Raw genomic sequence first — 17,361 nt, forward strand, 5'->3', positions numbered from 1 at the left:
GGGCATTTTTTTTTTTGACAACAATTTTATTGGTTTTTTAACAAACAAACAAACAAAAACATAAAAACATCTGCTCTCTTCAATACTTATATACAAACAGTGTGTCGGTTGGTTCATCAGTTTTGTGCATTCATTTTGTAGTCACAATTACAATTACATTACATAATAACTCTTATTATCAATTCAAACTTATATATCCACATATCATTATTGAAAGAAAAAAAAAAGATTTGACTATACTTTTATTCAGTCATGCCTTATGAGATAACTATAATTTAAGTAATTTATTTTATAACAAATCATATAATCATACTAATTCTATCTTAAGAAAAAAGAAAAAAAACATTTTATAAATGTAATGTCAAGTAGCAAAAGAAAAGGGAGAAGAAAAGTCAATAATATTCCTTATTACCTAACATTCTAAATATTCTATTTTTGTATTTCATCATCCAGCCATTGATAAAAAAGGTCCCAAATTGTATAAAATTGTTTATCTTCTTGCTCTCTAATTTCAAATGTCAATCTACTCATCTCAGCACATTTCAATATTTTCTTAATAACTTCCTCCTGCAATGGAGTTTTCTCATTTTTCCAATTTTTTGCAAATACAATCCTAGCCGCAGTCAATACATTTACAATCAAGTATTTCAAATCTTTACTATAAACATCTGGTAAGATTCCCAATAAAAAGAAACTCCGGTTTCAAATCTATATGTCTCTTTGTCATTTTTTCCAACCACATGCAGATTTTAGTCCAATATTTTCTAGCATCCTCACAAGTCCACCACATATGGTAATATGAACCAGGTATCTGATGACACTTCCAACATTTTTCCGATTTGTTCTTAAACATTCTTGCTATCCTTGTCGGGGGGAAATGCCACGTGTAAAACATCTTATACAAATTTTCTTTATAAGCTGTAGACATTGTCATTTTATAATTTTGCGACCATAATTTCTGCCATTTCTCTAAATCAATCCCATAATCAAAATTCCTCCCCCAAGCAATCATAGTTTCTTTAACTTGTTCTTCCTCTAGCTTAATTCCCAATAAGTAACCATATAGTTTTTTAATCATCTTTTCATCAGTACCTGTCAAAATCTTATCTAAATCAGTCTGTTTATCGTAAAATCCCTCTGTTTTGGAATCTTCATCATACCTTGAGTGTATTTGCGCATATGAAAACCAATTCATCTGTATACCTTGTTCCTCTAATTTTTGTATCGATTTAAGTTCACCCTTTTCATCTAGTAATTCCCCATATCTAACTGTTTGTTCCTTTTTATAGATTATAGGATAAGAAAAAGCTTCTATCGTCGATAACCAAACTGGAATTTTCAAATAACATTGTTTTTTTATCTTCTCCCAGTTTAACCACAAAGACTCCCGTATATAATGTCTTCTAAAATAGCCCTGTGTTTTGGTTCCCTTGTACCATAGAAAAGCATGCCAGCCCAACAGCAAGTCATGACCTTCTAATGTCAACAATCTAGTCTTCTTTAATGTTATCCATTCTTTAACTCACATCAAATTTGCAGCTTGATAGTACAACTCCCAATTAGGCAGACCAAACCCTCCTCTAGTTCTAGCATCTTGCAAAGCTTTAGCTTTATCCTTGCTTTCTTACCTTGCCATATATACTTCAACACAATTTTATTTAAGTCCTCAAAATAGTCTTTTCCAAGCCTAATTGGTATTGTTTGGAACAAAAATAAGATTCTGGGTAAAATATTCATCTTGATTGTTGAGATCCTCCCTATTAATGACAATTGTAAGTTTTCCCATTTCTTCAAATCTAGGGCTATCTGTTGTTTAAGTTTAATATAATTATTCTCTTTTAATGTACTACATCTTGATGTCAAATATATGCCCAAGTACTTAACCTTGTTTGTAACTTGGATTTTCAACAAATCTGCCAATTCTTCTCTTTGTCTTAGTAACATATTCTTTGACAAAATCTTTGTTTTATCTTTGTTTATTTTCAGACCAGCCACCTCACCATATGTCTCTATCTTTTCCAGCAGCTTCAAGGCTGTTTCTATAGGGTCTTCTAAAATAAAGACTAAGTCATCTGCAAAGGCTTGTAATTTAAAATCTTCCTTTTTGATTTTCATTCCTTTTATAGTTTTATCTTCTCTGATATTTCTATTCAACACTTCCAAGGTCAATACAAATAGCAAGGGAGAAAGGGGACATCCTTGTCTTGTGCCTTTTCTTATATTAATAGAATCAGTAAATTCTCTATCATAACCTTTGCAGTTTGCTCATGATAAATTGCTTCTATTGCTTGGATAAATCTTCTAGCAAAGCCCATCTGTTCCAGTAAAAGTAACATAAATCTCCAATTCACATTGTCAAATGCCTTTTGGGCATCTAAAAATATCAAAGCCATTTGCTTTTCAAGATGTGCCTCATAGTATTCCAAAGTGTCCAGAATTACTCTCATATTATCTTTAATTTGTCTCTTTGGCAGAAATCCATTTTGGTCTGGATGAATAAAACTATTCAAATATTTTTTAAGTCTTTCTGCTAATATCGAAGCAAAAATTTTATAGTCTGCATTTAATAAAGAGATTGGTCTATAGTTCTTAATTTGCAGTGGATCAGCCTCATCTTTTGGAATAAGTGTAATATAAGCTTCTGACCATGTTTTAGGTATCATCTTCTTTAACATAGCTTCATTCATAACATCTAAAAGTGGAATGCTCAATGATTCTTGTAATATTTTATAGAATTCTGCAGGCAGCCCATCTGGACCTGGTGCTTTCCCATTATTTTGTTTCTTGAGTGCTTGACTTAATTCCATCATTGTTATATTACTTTCTAACATTTCTTCAGTCTCTTTAGATATTTTAGGTAAGTTTGCATTCTGTAAGTACTGTTTAATTTTTCCCTCGTCAATATTCTCTTCCTTATAAAGTTGTCCATAAAAGTCTCGAATAATTTCCTTTTTTTCTTTGTTACCATAACAGACTTGACCTTGGTCATCTATTAACTGGGATATTTTCCTCGACTCTTTCTCCTTTCTCAGCTTATATGCTAGCCATCTACCTGGCTTATTTGCATCTTCAAAATAGTTCTGTTTAGCATTCCTAATCTTCTGTGCCAGTTCTTCTTTCTCTATTAAGTCCCTTTTATGTTTAGTTATATCCAGTTTCAATTTAATGTCTTTTTTCTGTGGCATTTTCTGTAACTCTTTTTCAAGTCTTTTGTGCTCATCTTCCAGGGCTTTAATGGCTTGCCTTTTCCTAGCATTCTTTTTTCTTGTATAATCTATTATCAAACCTCTCACATATGCCTTCATTGTGTCCCAAACATTCTGCGCTGAAGTATCTTCTTTTCTATTTTCTTTAAAGAAAAAGGCAAGTTCTTTCTCGAGCCATTGTATAAATTCCTTCTCCTTTAGGATAGTATTATTTAACGTCCATCTCGATCTTTTTTTTTGGCCCTTCCATTTAATTGTCAATGGGTTGTGATCTGCCCAAGTACTTGCTTCAATATTTATTTCTTGAATGCTAGATATTAATTCCATTGAGATCCAGATCATATCTAATCTGGACCATGATAGGTGTCTATTTGAATAAAAAGTATATTGTTTGGTTTTGGCGTTTCTTTCTCTCCATATATCTTTTAAGATTAATTCGTCTGTCATTTTAAAAAAGGATTTAGGAAGTACCTTTCTATTATGCTTTGCTGTTGTTGCTATATAGTCTAATTTATTGTCCACAATTCCATTAAAATCTCCCATCATAATTATATTAGCATAGTCCAGTCCAATTATTTTCATATGTAATTTTTTATAAAATTCTTCTTGTTTATCATTTGGGGCGTAAATTGCAATCAAAAGTATTTTTATATTGTTATCCATCATTTCCACCATTAATATTCTTCCATCTTCATCAGTGTAGATCAGTTTTGTGGGGATAGCCTCTTTAATATATAAGACCACTCCTCTTTTCTTACATTGAGTCAAAGAAGTAAATAATTTCCCTAATTTTGGCTGCACTAACAAATGTTCCTTTTTTTTTTTAATGTGTACTTCTTGTAAACAAATTATGTCAAACTTTAATTTCCCTAGTTTATGAAAAGTCTTCCTTCTCTTGGCAGCTGAATTCAGTCCATTTATGTTCATTGTTATCAATTTTTTCTCTTCCATGATGATATTTTATATTTAGACTTGGCAGGTCTCATACATCTTGGTTCACGTTGATCTTTGATATCCACCTGTCCATGTACTACGCCTTCTTCTTTTTCCATCTCCATTTGTTCCTCTTGGGATTCAGTTAATAAGACCTCTTTTTCTGCCTCTTCCTCTCTCCTTCCAAAAAAATCTGCGTAGAAGAATTCTGCTTTCTCAACTGAATCAATTCTATATCTCTGTTCTTGCCATATAAACATCAATCCTTCTGGGATCAGCCATCTGTAATTCACCTCCTTCTTCAATAACGCTTTGGTCAGAAATCAATATTCTCCTCTCATCTCTCTCACTCTTCTAGGTATTTGTTTTAGGACCAGGATTTCTTTACCTTTGTATTTCAACATCTTCTCTCTTGCCGCTTGTAAAATTTGTGTCTTAATAGATTTTTTAGTAAATCTAATGTGGACTTCTCTGGGTAGGTTATTTCTCATCGCATACCTTGTGGAAACACGGTATATCTCATCTACTCCATCCATCATCTTTTCCTCTGTTGTTTCCAAAGCATCAGCCAAAATTTCTATCATTATCGCAGCCAAATCTTGCCCTTTTTCTTCCTCTATATTTTGGAATCTAAGATAAAATTCGGACCTCTCCATCTCCCACTTCAACATCCCGCTTTTTTCTTGTTCAACCACCATTAATCTAGTATGAATATTTCCAATCTTCTCCTCTCTTCGTTTACCCTCTTCTTCAACTTTTTGAATTCTCACATCATATTTCACCATCATCTGTTTACCCTCTTCTTCAACTTTTTGAATTCTCACATCATATTTCACCATCATCTGTTGGATATTTTCCACCTTTTCTTCAGTCTTCCCTGTTCTTTGTTCAATGATATCTATTTTTGTCTTAAGGTCTTGAATTCCTTGCATGATCATCAGTAAAGTTACTTTTTCTTGTTCTTTATCTTGCTTTGACATTACCTGCATTGAACGTTGTCCTCCAGATGGTGAAGAAGCAGAAGAAGATATAGAAGCACCCGGGGGTATGAGTTTCCTGCTCATTTTAGGTGGTTCAAAATCTTCAGATTCTTTCAAATTTAATCCAATCAAAAACGTAGCCAGTTATAATCCAAAGTGGAAAAGTCCAGCAGCAAAAAATCCAATAGTGAGAGAGAGAGAAAAAAAAAAGAGAAAAAAGGAGAAAAAAAAAGGAAATTCTTCAGGTTCTTCCTAACCCTAATCCAATTATAGAGTAATCCAGGATAAAAAATAAAAATAAAAAGAAGCAAGCCCAGTAATAGTAATAATAATAATAATAATAATAAAAGAACAAAGCAAGAGAAGAAGAAAAAAAGAAGTAGTATCTTCAGGTTCTTCAAACCCTAATCCAATTAGAGAATCCCAATTTAAAAAGAAGAGAAAAGGAGACCAAAAAAATCCAAGAGTATAAATAAAAAAAACAAAAATCCCAATAAAAAAGAAGAAAAAATAAAAGTAAAAATAAATAAATATATAAAAATATAAAAATTCTAAGGCTTCCCCTTGAAAATAAAAGGTAAAAATAAAAACATTGCTAAAATAAGAATTTACAATAATGCTAGTGGTGGGGGGTAGTGGAATTAAAAAAGAGAATTTAAAAGAAAGAAACAACACACTGCACTCTGTTTAATTATCCAAGGCTTTTGTTATGGCTCACTTCCCTTTCCCACAGGCTTCAAAGTCAAGCCATAAATATTTAATTGTTGATAGAAATCCAGAAAAGCACCTGTAATAATACTGCGCTTTCCTCTATCTTATCACAGAAGTGTCCTTGAGAAGGAGCCTTTCATAATTTTCTCCACTTCAAATAAAGCTTCAAGCCTCTAGTTGGCAGTGTTACAAAGTTTCTCAGTTCTCACTTTCCCTCCTCCTCTCACAAAGAGATAGTTAAAGTTCAAAAAAAAAGAACAAGAAATATATACATATATATACAAAAGAAAAATAACCAAAGGGAGCCTCTAGCCTAGAAAAAGTTAAAAAGAAAAGATCCAAGGAAAATGAAATATATGTGGAAAGAAAAAGAAAAAAAGACCAGTCCGGTTATCTACTAAGTAGCAATAAAGTCCCATAGCAATAAATAAATAAATAAATAAAAGTAAAACCTCGTTTTGACGTCTCCCTTAAAAAAACGCATAGCCAATTCAGTTTTGTCAAAAATCATACAGATTTCTTCTAACAGTCAAAGTGTCCTTTCAAACCTCAAAATATTTTTAAAAAAGCAGTTTCTCACCCAGCCGACACACTTTTCCTTCAGCCTCTTCCTTTCCGGAGCTACCCCAACTTCAGCAGCATGGGGCTGCCTCTTCGCTGCCAACAAAAAGGACTTCTCCTGGGTCATCCAGGGACTTTGCGGTGTCCCTGGGATCCACAGGGTATGCCCCTCACAATAACCATCCCTACGGGACGGTTTAGGTCCGTTTGGGCCGGCTAGGGGTGAAGATATCGGCTGCAATCGTAGAGCTCAATTGCAAGCCGTATCGTCTCGGCACCAGCTCCTCCCATCTCCCGGCCATGGGCATTTTTAAAGTCTTTAGCCTTAAGCTCATTTTCTCCACTACCTCCGAGCTGATTACGCACCTTGTGCACCCAGAGTCTAACAAGGCCAGCATTTCCCCTTTGGCTCCCAACGTGGGTACCCTTAATCTCACTGGAATGGTCATAGGGCCCTTGTTTGGACTTACCAGTGAGTTATCTTCTGATTCAGATTCACTCTCTTCAGAAGAGATTGGAGTTCCCAGCTCCTCTCCTTTTGGAGGAGTGATCTCTACAACCTCCTCTGCTTTAAGCGCCATTTCCCGAGAGGCTTTGCTGGGGTTTTTCAAGTTTTCTTCCTCCTCCTGGCACCCCCTTTGGCTCTAGCCTTGGCACGGCAGTCTGCAGCTCAGTGGCTTTCCTTCTCACATCGGAAGCATGCAGTGGACTTGGGTTTTGCTGCCATTCCTCCCTTTTGAGGTTTTAAGGCTTCTTGAGGACTGATGGGGGAGGACTTGCTCCAACCAAGCTGTCTGTTTGGGGTCAGATCAATTTCCACCTCTGCTGCCAGCACGTACTACAGCTGCAGCTCAGTGGAGTCTCTTCTGGCAATACAGCTTTGATATACCTCTTCATTCAACCCATCTTTAAAAGCTTCTATCAGGGCTCCCTGGGACCAGCCTTGAATATGACACACCAGCTCTCTAAATTCCTGGGTGTAGTTGGACACTGATCTCTCCCCTGATTTATCATCTTCATCCTAATCCTGGCCTTGTGTTCAGCAAGTGGGTCTTCAAACCTGGCCCACAGCGCAGTCATGAACAGATCAATACTGCCTTTATTGCCTTACAGTTCCTTGAAATTTATCTCCAGAGATCTTCAGGATCACACAGTCAGAATATTTATCTTTCTTCTCCCCCCCTTCCGCTCGCTTCTGGGGAGCCTGGAGCAAAGTCCTTGGTAGGACTTATTTCTGGGGCGTCCGGGGCTGGAAGCAGCCCAAGAAGACTGAGGTGAACCCCCAGGTGAGGCCTTCAAGGGTTGCACTGCTGGGCTTCCCACCTTGGAGAGAAAGAGAGTGGAGTTTGAGATGACCCCAAACTCCTGCTTGCAACTATTCATACAGTGCAGCCACAAGGAGCCCAATCTGGTCAGGATGCAGCCTGACTCTCCCGTGGGGCTTCTCCTCCTTCCGCATCTTCTGGACTCCGGTCTCAACTAGCTCAAGCACTGGGGAAAAGAACCGGCTTTAATCAGGGGATGGAGACAGGATGGTGGATCTCATGGAGAAGCTTCTTTCACAGGGCAGAAGCAGCTATGGGAAAGGAGCACTAACTAGGTCTCCCTGGATGAGAACATCTAAGCAAGAGGCCCTGGAAGCCTCTGCCTTCTCTGGCTTGGTGGGATGACCAATGGCTCTCATGGAGATTGACAAACAACATAGTTGGAGCTTGGCTCCCACACAAACCATCTTACCAGTTTTCCTATTCATTCTCTCATAGATACATTTTTAGCTGCTGTCAGTACAAATAAGGTGTCAAATTCATTGAACAACAAATTCCTCTGAATGATTTTCACAAAATTCCCTTTACCAAGATTTATTGAGATGAAGAGACTTACATGAATTACAATAATCCAAACATTTCCCATTTGGAAGCATGTAGATATGATGTTCTTTTAACTCATGGATATTGTCTAAGTGGAAATAATTAATGTATTCTTTCAAATAAATTGACATTTTACAATTCTTTAAATATCATGATTGTTATGTCTCATGCTTTTACATTTATTCTGGCTGTAAGATGCTCCTTTGTGTTCAGCTCTGGCCTCAGAAGGATAATGTAGCACTTGGGGATGAAGATGCAGCCCAGCAGACCAGCACTGGAGGCCAGGATGGAGAAAACCTGCACAGCCACCATGTGTTTCCCTTTGGTGCTCAGGTAGGTGGGGACAAAAGTCACCCAGACACTGCAGAAGACCAGCATGCTGAAGGTGATCAACTTGGCTTCATTGAAGGCCCCAGGCAGATCCCTGGCCAGAAAAGCCACCGTGAAGCAGATGGCAGCCAGGAAACCCATGTAGCTGAGGATGACATAGAACATGACAACGGCACCTTCGTTGCATTGCAGGATGATCTCTCCAGGATGGGAGTGGAGGTCAGAGTCAGGGAAGGGGGCAGAAACTCCCAGCCAGATGGAGCAGTTGAGTACCTGGACAGCAGAACAAGAAAGGATGATGGAGTTGGCCAAACTCTTCCCCAACCATCTCTTCACTTGGTTTCCTGGTTTTGTGGCCAGGAAAGCCAACACAACCATGATGGTTTTGGCCAAGAGGGAAGAAATGGCAACTGAGAAGATGATGCTGAAGACCGTTTGTCGGAGAAGGCAGGTGGCTTTCCTTGGTTGACCAATGAAGAGAGAAGAAGACAAGAAGCAAAGCAGGAGGGAGACCAGGAGGATGTAGGAGAGGTCCCGGTTGTTGGCTTTGACAAGGGGAGTTTCTCGGTACTTAATGAAGAGGATTAAAACAAGGCCTGTGGTTAGGGAGAAGAGTAGGGCAAAACAGACCAGGATGATGCCCAGATGTTCTTCATAAGACAAGAAGGTTATCACTTTGGGGACACATTGGATTCTGTCCTCATTTGGATATTGATCATCTGGACACTTGGTACATTTTTCAGTATCTGAGAAAATAAAAAACAAAAAAATTGTTTGCATTTCACTATGAGAAAGAGAGGGGAGGGAGAGCGAGAGGGTGGGAGGGAAGGAGAGAGACAGAGAAAGAAAGAAAGAAAGAGTAAACAAGCTGAAAATATTCAAAAGCATCTTCTCTCTGATCCTTCAAGAAGATCATTTGCTTATGGTGGTTGATGACCTCAATAGAATTGATTGCTTGATATAACTTTTTATGTGTTGATTTAGGGGTATGACATAATGTCAATATGCTTCAGATGAAGAAAAGCAATGGATATAAGAAAAATTTCAAACAATTCAGGTGTCCCTAGAAAGGTTAAGAATTATTTTCCCGAACAATGATAAAGCTTGCCCAATCTGCTTTACCTTCCAATCTCTTCTTAATCTCTCCTTCAAGGTCTTTTGGTTATTCTTCCCATTAAATATGAAATTGTGCATTTTGAAAATAAACAAGAAAACAATTAAGCTTCAAAGTGTTTTTTTCACATGTACATTCACAACAATGCTCCAGCTAAGTCCATTTCCACCAGGCCTTCCTGTCCTCTGGTGTTACCCACCTTCCTGAATGGAGAAGGTCCCCTCTGGACAAGGAACACAGTTGTAGCAGCAAACTGGCTCTCCTTCTCGAGCCCCCTTGGCAAATCCAGGAGGACAACTTTCCACACATCTGGACTGAGGCAAGGACTAAGGAGAAAAAAGGAAGGAATGGCAAAGAAAATATGTTAGGACTTTCCATCCATGGAAAACAGAAGTAGATATAGACATTATCCAAGTAGCCTCTGGTCTTCACTCAGGAACATATGATATCTCTGACTAGTTTCAAATGGTTGTAGGAGATACAAAATACAATTACTGGTAGATGCTTCATTTAATTCCTAAAGTTTTGCTTCTATCACATGACAAGAAGGGACTTTTCTACTTAATAAAGTTTGGAGGATTGGAACTGAAAAAAGATTTAAGCATTAAGTGATAACCAGCCAGTTCCTCCTCATGACCCTCATTAATGTGCATTCTTCCATTCTTCCTATTTCCATACTTTTAAAATCTATTCATATTAAAATTTGCATTTATTTATTCTAAATTTAATAAATGCTTAAATTTAATATGAATAGATAATCATATTTTAAAATGATGGGTATCTGAAGAATGAAAGAAGGTATATCAATACAATTTATTCTAAATTTGAGATTTATTAAATTTTTACTGCATCAGATGTATTAAAATAGAGATAAACTGTGGAGGAAAGAAACCTCTGACCAATAAATTCTGCAAGGGTTTCTTCTGCATTGTATAAAACATTGAAAATCCACTCCAAAACAGTCTCCAACTTAACATACAAATTTCCTTTCAAATTACAACTGCCAATTTTAAAGGAGATGTTTCTTGTTTATTTGTATATTTATCTGTTAAATTCTGCAGTGCTGCTGAAACAAGGATAAAATGAACTTTTTAGTTTCTAGAATTGTAGTGAGATGAGATGGAGGTGAGGTCACGAGAACTGCCCCTCAGAAAGGATAGCTGAGGCATCTTTTCTTGCAAAAAATGGGACATGAGTCCTTTGCCAGAAGATGGTATTTCTTTTTTTTTTGAAACAAATTTTATTAATTTTAACAAGAAACAAACAAAACAAAACATCATTAAACATTAAAAACATAAAACCGCTTTCCATCATAGATCTTTACAAAGCAGGTAACACATTATTTTATATCACATTTTTCTGGTTTATCCCATTTCCATGTAGGCACATAAACTCCCTTTAACAGATTTCACATTATTTCTCTTTACTCTTATTCAATAACATTTCTTTTCTAGTTTATCTGCTATTCAATCATCACACTTATATTTCCTCTGACTTATTTTTGTTTTTGTTTTTTTTTAAATTTTTTGTTAGCTTTACAAAACATACAAACAATCAAGGCATGTTAACATAAAGAGTCTTTCTGGAAGAACCAGTAAAATGTGCCAAATGTAATACGTACATTTACATTATCTGCTCATCTTCATATCTTATCCCAATTTCTCCTTTTCATTCTATTGTCCAGATTATATTTCTTACTAATCAAAATTTTTGCCTTTTTAAAAAAACAATAGACAAAACATACATAACATAGAACATAAAAAACCTCATTTCTGAAAGCTGCTTAATCCCGGGTTAAAACTCTTCGCACAGACACAAATTCAAAAATCATATTTACTTTATATGTCAATCCATATCTTATTACCATTTTCAATTTTCTATATAACTTCTTCCCTCTTTTATCTTTCTTAATTATCTTTTGTTTATCTTATCTCAATACAATTCATAGTACTTATCATTTTTGTCTGTTCTTTTACAGTTATCCATTCATCTTTTTCTTTGAATAGACTTCTCCTGTACACTAATTGGAGTAACACCTTTAAACTCTTTCCCTAACTTAACAATACTTAATATAACACTTGAATTATATTGAGATTCTGGTTAGTATATTCTAGAATTACACAAAAAACTTTATAAGAAAAGCAAATACACTACAATTACAAAATGTAAGCCTACAACCCACAGAAATACCATAAAAGAGCAAATCATACATACTAATACACATACTCTAAATATAAACATAAAAAACACACTTTTATGTACCTTCCAGAATCCCTTTTCAATTAAATTTACCCATTGTCTCTAAATAGATTTTGTTTCTTAAAGTCTTGCTTCCCACCATTAAGGTTTTTCATCCCCTCCTTTCTCACTTGTTTGTTTTTCTCCTTGCCTTTTTTTACCCCATTGTCTCTCCTCCTCCCTTTTCTTCTTCTGCTTACCCACTTTCTGTTGTTTTCTAACCTTATATCCACCTTTCATCTCATTTTTCTCTTTTTGGATTGTTAAAATCCCTTAAATCCCTTTTCCTTTTCCTCTTCCTCCTCCTCCCAAAGTAGACCCATTGCTCATCCAAAATGGCTTCTTCTTCTTCTTTGTTCCAGTCATCCTGCTGCGTAATCAATTTTTCATAAGTGCGCGTGCACGCCATTTCTAAAAATTGAAAAAGAGTGCCCAAAAGTATCTTTTCCATCTTGCTCTTCTTTCTTATATTTTTGGTATTGAGTTTTTCATTCATCCAAAAGCAATGCCATCATGAAGAGAAAGACTTCTTCAAAAACAACCACCCAAGTATTTTTAATCAAGAGTAATTCCAAAAGAATTCCAAAGTCACTAAAAGTCCAAATAAACTATTTCTTTCAATGCTTTTTTTTTACCTTCTTCAATTTCTCTTTCTGGGGTTACTGATTGATCAAAGGTTCCCATTAAAATGTATCTTTCTTTAAAATTCTAGGCAGTCTCCTCCTTTTTCAAGCTCTGATCCAAAAAGTTTTTTCCTCTCCACCCACTTACAACAACAATTTCCCTTTAAACGCCTCAGAAATCCATACCTCCAGTGGGCTTTCCAATTTCTGAGGTGTTAAGTCCAAAGTCCTTTCTCTGATAGTTTTCAAGTTAAAATACCTTCGGTGCCCAATGCATTTTCCAGTTCTGCATTTAATGTTTCTGTGGGGTGGGAGAGTAAGTAGAAAAAAAAGTTTTCCCTTAGCAGCTTTCTCCGCCGCTCTTCTCTTCTTAGGGATACAATGTATCTTTCAGGCAATAAACAATTCCACTCCAGGGTTTTAGAAGCTGTTATTTTCCCGGCACAGCCAGCACTTTCACTTTTGAATCTTCTTTCTCCTTCTTCCTCCAGCACAATCTTTTCCAGTTGCCGGCTTCTTTGTGGCGGCCATCACTGACCACCGCTCCACTGCCTTGAGAAAAGGAGGTTAAGCTGCGTGAGGAAGGGGTCTGCGACACTCCCAAACCCCTTCCCAGATCCTCCCTATCTTCGGCTGCCTCTACGGGGCAGCCTTATCCTCCAGATCCATCTGATCGGAGGCACCAAGATGGCGAGCACAGCAGGGATCGCGGAGAGACATGAATCCCTGCTGTCGCCGAAGCCCGGCAACCCGGAAGTTCCAGAAGATGGTATTTCTAAAACCCACCTAGAGATCCTAGAAAAGGTCCTTTCCTTGAAGAACTACAATTAGGTGACAGCAATTGACATGGAAAGAAAGACCCACATTTAGTGTCTATGGAGATTCTCAGTCATTCAGGTACCTTTTCAAGAGGCAACGGAGCTTCCTTGTTTTCTTTGAAGATGTTTTGCTTCTTGGGTGAGAAGTGAAACATCTTTAAAGAAAAACCAAAAAGTCCAGTTGCCTCTTGAAAAAGCACCTTTGCAACCCACATTTATTATTAGTTCAATCTGGAATCTCCTTTTCACCCAGAGGCTGAAGGTAACTGACCACCAAGAAAAGCTGTGGCATTCAAGGGGTTTTCAGAGGAAGAGCTCTTCTACAAGCCAAAGGCCCAACATACATCTTTCAGATTTCCCTTCATTACATTTGTTATCAGGAAGGGCTTTTCTTTGGGTCAGAGAAATATTCGGTACTTGGTTTTCTCAGTCATGGAATCCTATGATACGAGACATGATACAAACAACACACTCTATTATAAGCCACCCAGAGTCTCTCTGGACAGGGAGGCAGGGAGCAAGCAAGTTTGGAGAAGCTGAATTCTAGTTGCAAAGAGGACCCACAAGGCCTCTTTACTTACAGATTTACAGAGTTGGAAGGGCTTTGCAGGTCATCTAGTCCAACCCCCAGCCTGCTGTTGACCAAGCAGGAGACCTTGCATCATTTCTGACAGATGGAAGTCTAATCTCTTCTTGAAAGCTTCCAGGGATGAAGCTCCTACGACTTCCTGGGGGAACTTCTGTTCCATTGGTTGATTGTTCTCACTGTCAAAAAATTTCTCCTTATTTCCAGGTTGAATCTCTCCATGACCAGTTTCCACCCATTGCTCTTGTCCTGCCCACAGATGCTTTGGAGAATAGTTTGACTCTTCTCAAATATTGGAAGATTACTATCATGTCTCCCGGTTCTTCTCTTCTCTAGACTAGCCAAGCTCAGTTCCTGCAATGGTTCTTCATATGTTTTAGTCTCTAATCAGGGTGGGATACAAAAGGATTAACTACTGGCTCAGGATTTGAGCTTCCTGCCCGCTGTGAGCAGGCCTGTAAATCGGCATAAATCATCATTAGCACATCATCAGCATGCTGCCTGCCAAGAAGCAGCTTTGAAACAGCCCTCTTTTCTTGTTTTTTGAACTGCAGCTGTGGCTTGTTCAGCAGCTGAAGTTGAAAAATCAGGAAATAAAGATCAGGCTCCTATGTAGCTGGTTGTCCACTAAGGCTCCAAGATCCCTCTCACAGTTACTGCTACTGAGCCTGGTTTCACCCAGTCTATAGGTGTCCTTTGGGTTTTTCTATCTTAAGTGTAGGACTTTACTTTTCTCTACATTGGATTTCCTTTAGTTAGATACGGCCCAGAGTTCAAGTCTGTCGAGATCCATCTGGCTCTGGAGCCTATCTTCTAGGGCAGTGGTTTCCAAACTTTTTCAGTCCACCACCCCATTGGTGCTACAATCTCATCCTCAGTGCCCCCACCCAGGGGTGGGATTCAAATTTCCTAAGAACTGGTTCTGAGGGCATGGCCTAATTTGTGGGCATGGCTTGGCAGTCATGTGACTGGGTGGGTGTGGCTTGCTGGCTGGGTGTGGTTTGGTGGTCACATGACCGGATGGGCATGGCCTGGTGACTGGCAAACCAAATACAAGTGGTCCTCGCTTAATGGCTGTTTGCTTAGCAAGTGTTCTAATTTATGACTGACCTCCCCAGAGCTACTTGACCTATTTTTAAAGTTTTGACAGCTGTGTGTGCGTGCGTGCACGCACACACATACACACACACACTCTCTCTCTCCCTTCTAACCCTGCTGGAGCAGGTGGTTGGACTAGATATGTCATTTACTTTCTCCTCCCTCCTTTCCTTTCTTTCTTTCCTTCTTTCTTTTTTCTTTCTTTCTCTTTCTTTCTGTCCCTTTCTTCCACCCCCCTCTCTTTCTTTGTCTATCCTTTTTCTTCCTTTCTATCTCCCTTTCTCTCTCCCTTTTCTTTCTTGTCTCTTCCTTCTCTCTCTCTTTCCCTCCCTCCCTCCCTCCCTCCATATCCCATTCACTTTCTCCTCCCTCCCTCTTTCTTTCTCTCATTCCCTCTCTCTTTTTTCTGTCTTTCTCTTTCCCTCTCTCTCTTTCTTTCTGTCCCGTCGTTCCATCCTCCTCTTTCTTTGTCTATCCCTTTTCTTCCTTTCTCTTCCCCTCTCTCCCTTTTTCTTTCTTTATTTTCTTGTCTGTTCCTTCTCTCCTTCTCTTTCTCTCTCTCTTTCCCCTCTCTCTTTCTTTTTCTCACTTTTTCTTTCTTTCCTTCTCTCTCTCTCTCATTCCATCTCTCTCTTTCCCTCTCTCCCTATCCCTTCCTTAACCTATCTATCTATTTTCTGCCCAGGCAGGCATGGCCTAATCTGTCAAGGCCTGGGTTAATCCTGTATCACCCGTTTCCCCTTTCAGAGGCCCGGCCCTTAATCTCCCCATTTCCTCCCCAGGACTGCCTTCTTTCATCATCCCATGGCCATGACTTTACCTTCCTCCCACAGCTGGCTGCCAGGGAAAGCAAGCCAGGGCTGAGCCATTGTTTTGCTGGGCTCCCTGCCAACCCACATCGCTCTTGTCATGAATACCTGCAGCCAGTTTTTTGGTGCACTGGACTGCCACCTCCAGCCACACTGAAAAATACATGCGGCGGCTGGAGGTTTTTGCAGTGAAAATGACCAACCTCTGGCTTTGCTCTCCTCCAGCGCGCTTCTCGGCCTAGGCACCAGCCTCGAAGGTCCACCCCATTGAGCCCACTACACCAGACGGACTTGCCCAAGCAAGTCTGGCGAAATGGTGCAGCAGGCAATGGGGTGAGCCTGCATGGCCGGTGCCCAGGAGCGGCAGTGGTAGCACATTGGAGAAGCAGAGCAAAGTCAGAGGTCGGTAATTTTCACTGCAAAAAGCCTCCAGATACCACATGTGTCAGCCTTCAAGATGATCCCTTCTACATCTTATATGCTGCCTTGTTTCTTCCTTACTTTGTATCTTTCTTACTGCTCCATCTTTCGGCTGTCATTAGCAATGGGGGGGAGGGGAATTGGAAGGAAGAAAGCTGGAGGTATTACATTCCTATGCTGTAAATGGGAAGGAGGGGGAGTATAAATTCCTCTTTTTAAGTTTCTATTTCCTTGCCTACTTTTTCTATCCTCTGCGCAGCTGCAAAGTTTTATCAAAATATGTCAAGGTCAACGGACAGAGGCCTCATCACCACCTGAAGATGCCCACATGATCATATTCAGAACTTTTAATTGGAAGAGTCTTTTGAACTCTAGGGGGTGGGAACAATTCCATCCCTTTGTATATGTGATCTGCGGGCCAAAATCTTTAGATTCAGAATCTTCTCTGTAGCTTCCACTTTGAAATTTAGTAAAAGAAGACCGTTGCTCTAACCAATGGAGTCTGAGTGTTTCTTTCTTGGATTTTGAATGGAGCACAGACCGACAACATGTTTCTTTCAGTGCGGCTGGACTGCAGCTGCACTCAAAAAACCACATGACGTCTGGCTGCTTTTTGCAGCAAAAATTACCGACCTCTGGCTTTGCTTGCTCCACTTCTCCAACGCACCCCTGTGACCATCAGCGATTGTCGCACATGCACAGTAAGGACTGACTGGGCAGGGAACGGAGGAGCTGGTGGAGAGGAACAGGGCCAGCCAGGGGCCTGTTTTACAGGTTCTCCAAACTACCAGGAATGGTAATGAACCGGCAGAATCCCACCCCTGAATTACATCCTGCAAGGGGCCCACCTCTGTCACCTGTTAGCACCCCCTCCCATCCCCTTGTCTCTTAATGCCCCCTAAGGCATCCCACAGCTCCCAGGGGGCAGTACTGCCCACTTTGGGAACCACTGTTCTAGGGTGTTAGCTATTCTTGCCAGCTTAGTATCATCTGAAAATTTGTAACCTTCACTGGATTCAGTCCAAACCTGAACTCATTTGCTAGTCAACAGAGTTGCCTTCTTCTA

The 17,361-nt window shown here is 39.0% G+C and overlaps 1 protein-coding gene across 6 annotated transcripts in view; it reads right to left on the reverse strand.

Annotated features, from left to right (window-relative positions):
• Positions 1-8,220: 8,220 nt before the first annotated feature.
• The window catches only part of LOC148123670 (vomeronasal type-2 receptor 26-like), a 211,190-nt gene continuing 202,049 nt past the window's right edge, over positions 8,221-17,361 (reverse strand). For all 6 annotated transcript variants that reach the window (XM_087919082.1, XM_087919079.1, XM_087919080.1 and 3 more), the window contains 2 exons: positions 9,903-10,029; positions 8,221-9,335 (listed from right to left, as the gene is read on the reverse strand). In XM_087919082.1, the coding sequence (XP_087775208.1) occupies positions 8,425-9,335; positions 9,903-10,029 (1,038 nt within the window). In that variant the 3' untranslated portion in view covers positions 8,221-8,424. The remainder of the gene's footprint in view (positions 9,336-9,902; positions 10,030-17,361) is intronic.

The sequence above is a fragment of the Pseudonaja textilis genome, unplaced genomic scaffold (assembly GCF_049901715.1).
Source record: "Pseudonaja textilis isolate UNSWEBS1 unplaced genomic scaffold, rPseTex1.2 PTEXSCF25, whole genome shotgun sequence".
NCBI lineage: Eukaryota > Metazoa > Chordata > Lepidosauria > Squamata > Elapidae > Pseudonaja > Pseudonaja textilis.